This window comes from Capra hircus, unplaced genomic scaffold (genome assembly GCF_001704415.2).
Source record: "Capra hircus breed San Clemente unplaced genomic scaffold, ASM170441v1, whole genome shotgun sequence".
NCBI classification, from domain to species: domain Eukaryota; kingdom Metazoa; phylum Chordata; class Mammalia; order Artiodactyla; family Bovidae; genus Capra; species Capra hircus.
In genome coordinates, this window is record NW_017191470.1 from 5,249 (window position 1) to 9,832 (window position 4,584).

At 40.5% G+C, this 4,584-nt stretch overlaps 1 protein-coding gene and 1 long non-coding RNA gene across 2 annotated transcripts; one reads left to right on the plus strand and one right to left on the minus strand.

Annotated features, from left to right (window-relative positions):
- Positions 1-240: 240 nt before the first annotated feature.
- LOC108634882 (small integral membrane protein 15-like) lies at positions 241-662 on the minus strand. Its single transcript, XM_018045221.1, has one exon. The coding sequence runs from the start codon at positions 514-516 to the stop codon at positions 292-294; it is 225 nt and encodes a 74-aa protein (XP_017900710.1). The 5' UTR covers positions 517-662; the 3' UTR covers positions 241-291.
- Positions 663-960: 298 nt separating this feature from the next.
- LOC108634881 lies at positions 961-4,370 on the plus strand. Its single transcript, XR_001917712.1, has 3 exons — positions 961-1,074; positions 3,842-3,903; positions 4,294-4,370. It is a non-coding gene; the product is annotated as an uncharacterized LOC108634881 (long non-coding RNA).
- The last annotated feature ends 214 nt before the right edge of the window (positions 4,371-4,584 follow it).

The following is a 4,584-nucleotide window of genomic DNA, read 5'->3' on the forward strand; positions in this document are numbered from 1 at the left end:
ATTTTAGTATTTATACAAAAGCTGCAAAAAGGCAAATGAAAGTCAGTTATAAGAACTTGTAGCATAATAAATGTCAATTACAGTAACTGTCAACAGACTTCTATACAGAAGCCAAAAAGTTGCTACAGTACAGGTGAAAACTAATGTGATTCCTCCATATACTCAGAAGCACTCATATTACTTCATTTAGTAATACCATCATAAGATCCAAAAAGAAACCTTAATGGGTCCTTTCAAAGATGGATAATTTTCCGAACAATTTTCCTCTGGACACACAGCCTGTACATTCCTTCAATCCTTTTTCAGTCGTTTAGCTTTTGCAATATTTTCTTGACGTTTTTGCTTCTTCTTTTGCTCCTTTTCCCTGGCCTCAATCATCCTGGCCAATTTCCAAGGCGGCACAGCACTTGCTAGAAACAGTGGAGTCAGAGCCAAAATAACTGTTGTAAGGAAGCCATTTGGGTCCTTTGCAGCCCATTCCACAACATACTCAGCCCGAGCCTTTAAATGAAACATCTCTGTGGGGGCCTTATGCTTGAGTAGTGATCTATAATTTCGTCCTGGGATTAGCAGCCAGTCACAATTTCAGATGACCTTTGGTTGGCTGTCTTTTTCCTTAACTCTACCAATACAGTTCTGGGAGGCGGCTTGAATTCTGTATACTCCCATGCACCTCAATTTTGGACCCCGAGTGCAAGCGCCCTCCACACCAAGGAATAAATATTATTCTTCTTCCTTCCGAAAAGAATTGACCAGCCTTGATCTTCGGACCAGACCCGCGTGGCACCTGAAGCTGAGGGCGCCTCACAGCCAGCCGCACTTTCCCTTCCTTGTGTGTTCCCCTCGCTCGCTCTTCCTTCCTCACCCGCACCACTGCGGCCTCGCTTCCCTGACCCTGCACACGGGCGAGCACCGGCTGGCTGCGGGGCTCGGACAGCCGGCGGTCCCGGGAACCAGCGGTCGTCCCCACCACACCCTGGGCTGCCGGCGCCGCGCCCTGGCCATCTCCGCTGAGCACCGGGGCGAAACAGCCGCGCCGGCTTCCACCCGCCCCTCTACATCTCACGGGCCATGGTGGGTTCGGACAGCATAAGGGTAATGGTGGCCTCATAGTCAAGTTCAGGAGTTTACTTTCCTCTGCGATTTTTTGGAACAGTTGTAGAAGGATAGGTGATAACTCTCTAAATGTTTAATAGACTTTGCCTTCACAGCCGTCGGGCCCTGGTTTGTTGAGAGTTTTTCATCATGGTTTCAATTTCAATGCTTGTGATTGGTCTGTTCATATTTTCAGTTTCTTCCTGGTTCTGTCTTGGGAGACTATACCTTTCTAAGAATTGTGTCAATTTCTTCCAGGTTGTCCATTTTATTGGCATACAGTTACTTGTCCTAGTCTCTTATAACCCTTTGTATTCCTGTAGAGTCAGTTGTAACTTCTCTTTTTTCAAAATTTTATTGTTTGAAGCTCTCTCCCTTTTTTCTTGATGAATCTGGCTAAAGGTTTATAAATTTTATTTTTTCAAAGAACTAGCTGTTATTTCATTGATCTTTTCTGTTGTTTACTTCATCTCTATTTCATTTTATTTCTGCTCCAATCCATGATTTCTTCCTTCTACTAACTTTAGGTTTTATTTGTTATTTCTCTAGTTGCTTTAGGTATAAGTTTAGGTCATCTATTTGAGATTTTTCTTGTTTTCTGAAGATTGCATTGCTATAACCTTCCCTCTTTCAACTGCTCTTGCTATATCCCATAGGTTTTGTTTGCTTGATTGGTTTTCTGTTTTTTTTTTAGTTTGTTTTTGGTGATGTCATGTGACATGTGGAGATTCATCCCATAGATTTTGGGTCATTGTGCTTCCATTTTTGCTTGTCTCTAGGCATTTTTTATTTCCTCTATGATTTCTTCAGGGACCTATTAGTTGTTCAGTAGCATATTGTTTAGCCTCCACTAAACTCCACTGTTTGTGTTTTTTACAGTTTTTGTCTTGTAATCTACTTCTATTTCTAATCTCATAGTGTTGTGGTCAAAAAAAGAGAATTGATATTTCAGTTTTCTTAAATTTATTGAGGCTCACTTTGTGGCCCAACATGTGGTCAGTCCTGGAGAATGTTCAATGTATACGCAAGAAGAATGTGTCTTCTGCTGCTTTTGGATGGAATGCTTTATAAATATCAAGTCCATCTGATCTGATTTAAGGAAGGCCTATGTTTCCTTATTGATTTTTCTGTCTGGATGATATGTCCATTGATGAAAGTGGTGCGCTAAAGTCTCCCACTATTATTGTGTTTCTGTCAATTTCTCCCTTAATGGTGGTTAGTATTTGCCTTATATATTGAGGTACTCTTGTGTTGGGTTCATAGGTACTTAAAATTGTTTTATCTTCTTGGATTGATCTCTTGATCATTATGTAGCATACTTGTCTTCTGTAACAGTCTTATTTTAAAGTCTATTTTATCTGAAATGAATATTGTTATTCCACCTTTGTTTTGATTTCCATTTGCATGGAATACCTTCTTCCATCTCGTCACTTTTAATCAGTATGTGTCCCTAGGTCTGAAATTGGTCTCTTGTAGACAGCATATATATGGGTGTTGTTTTTGTATCTGTTCAGCCAGTCTGTGTCTTTTGTCTCATGCATTTAATCCATTTACATTTAAGGTAATTATTGATACGTATGTTCCTATTGCCATTTTCTTAATTATTTTGTGTTTTTTTATAGGTCTTTTTTAGTCCTTTCCTCTTTCGTTCTTTTGTGGTTTGATGACCATCTTTAATGTTTTGTTTGTTTTTTTTTTTTTGTATGTGTATCTCTTGTAGTTTTGGGGTTAGCTGTTGCCATGATGGTTTGATATAGCAGTCTGTATATGTACAAGGTTATTTTAAGTTGCTGGTTTCTTTCCCACCTTGAGAAGTTTCTTTAGCATTTATTGCAAAGCTGGTCTGGTGGTGCTGAATTCTCTTAGCCTTTGTTTGGCTGTAAAAATAGAATTTCCCTGTCAAATCTGAATGAGGGCCTTGCTGGGTGGAGTATTCTTAGTTGTAGGTTCTTCACTTTCATCATTTTAAATATATCATGCCAGTCCTTTCTGGCCTACAAATTTCTGCTGGAAAACCTGATGATAACTTATGGGAGTTCCCTTGTATGTTATTTGTTAATTTTTCCCTTATTGCTTTTAATATTTTTTCTTTTCTATAATTTTTTTTTTTTTTCTGTTTGGTTGCTACATGTCTCAGCATGTTCCTCCTTGGGTTTATCCTGCCTGTGACTTTCTGCACTTCCTGGACTTGGCTGACTGTTTCCTTTCCCATGTTAGGGAAGTTTTCAGCCATTATTTCTTCAAATAATTTCCCAGGTCTCTTCTCTCTCTCTCTCTCTTCTTTCTGGATTCCTAATGCAAATGTTGGTGTTTTAATGTTGCCCGAGAGGTCTCTTAGACTGTCTCTTTTCTTTCCATTCTTTTTTTTTTTCTGTTCTGTGGCTGTGATTTCTACCACGCTGTCTTCCAGGTTACTTATCTGTTCTTCTGCCTCAGTTATTTTGCTATTAATTCCCTCTAGTGTATTTTTCATTTCAGTTATTGTATTGTTCATCTTTGTTTGTTCTTTAATTCTTCTAGGTCTTTGTTAAACATTTCTTACGTTTCTCAATTCTTATCTCTGTCCTTTTTCTGAGATCTTGAGTCTTTTTCACTATCATTATTCTGAATTCTTTTTCTGGAAGATTGCTTAACTCTACTTCATTTAGTTGTTTTTCTGGGGTTTTATCTTTTTCCTTCATCTGGGACGTATTCCTCTGCCATTTCATTTTGTCTTACTTTCTGTGATTGTGGTTTCCTCCTGCAGACTGCAAAACTGAGGTTCTTCCATCTGCTGTCTGATCTCTGATGGATGAGGCTACGAAAGAGGTTTGTGCAAGCTCCCAGGTGGGGTGGACTGATGGTAGGGCTATGTCTTATCACATTGGTTGGCAGGGCTGTGCTCCATAAAACTTTAATTCTGTATTGGTTGGCAGGGCTGTGCTCCATAAAACTTTAATCTCTGTCTGCTGATGGGTGGGGCTGTGTTCCCTTCCTATTGGTTTGGCCTGAGGCAGTGCAGTACTGGAGCCTCTCATTTTGTGGGCAAATGTGGCCTCCTGGAGGGTTTCATGCCAATTAGTACTTTCCAGAACTGCTGCTGCCAGTGTATCTGTCCCACAGTGAGCCACAGCTACCCTTGTCTCTGCAAGAGACTCTCCAATACTCGCAGGTAGGACTGGCCCATTCTCTTATGTGGTCACTACCTTTTCCCCTTAGATCCTGATGTGCCTGAGACTGTATGTGTGTCCTCCAAGAGTGAAGTTTCTTTTTCTCCAGTCCTGTGGAAGTCCTGCAATCAATCCCACTGAATGTCAAAGCCAGATTCTCTAGGGATTCCTCTTCCTGTTGACAGACACTGCACCCACCCCCGCAACGGCTGGGAAGCCTGATGTGGTGTTCAAAACTTTCATTCCAGTGGGAGAACTTCTGAGGTACAATTGTTTTTCCAGATTGTGGGTTGCCCTCCTGGTGGGTATGAGATTTGATTTTACTGTGATTATGCCTCTC

What these genes read in the sequence shown, in the direction of transcription:
- LOC108634882 (XM_018045221.1), bottom strand. Translation starts at nt 516, where the DNA reads ATGTTTCATTTAAAGGCTCGGGCTGAGTATGTTGTGGAATGGGCTGCA.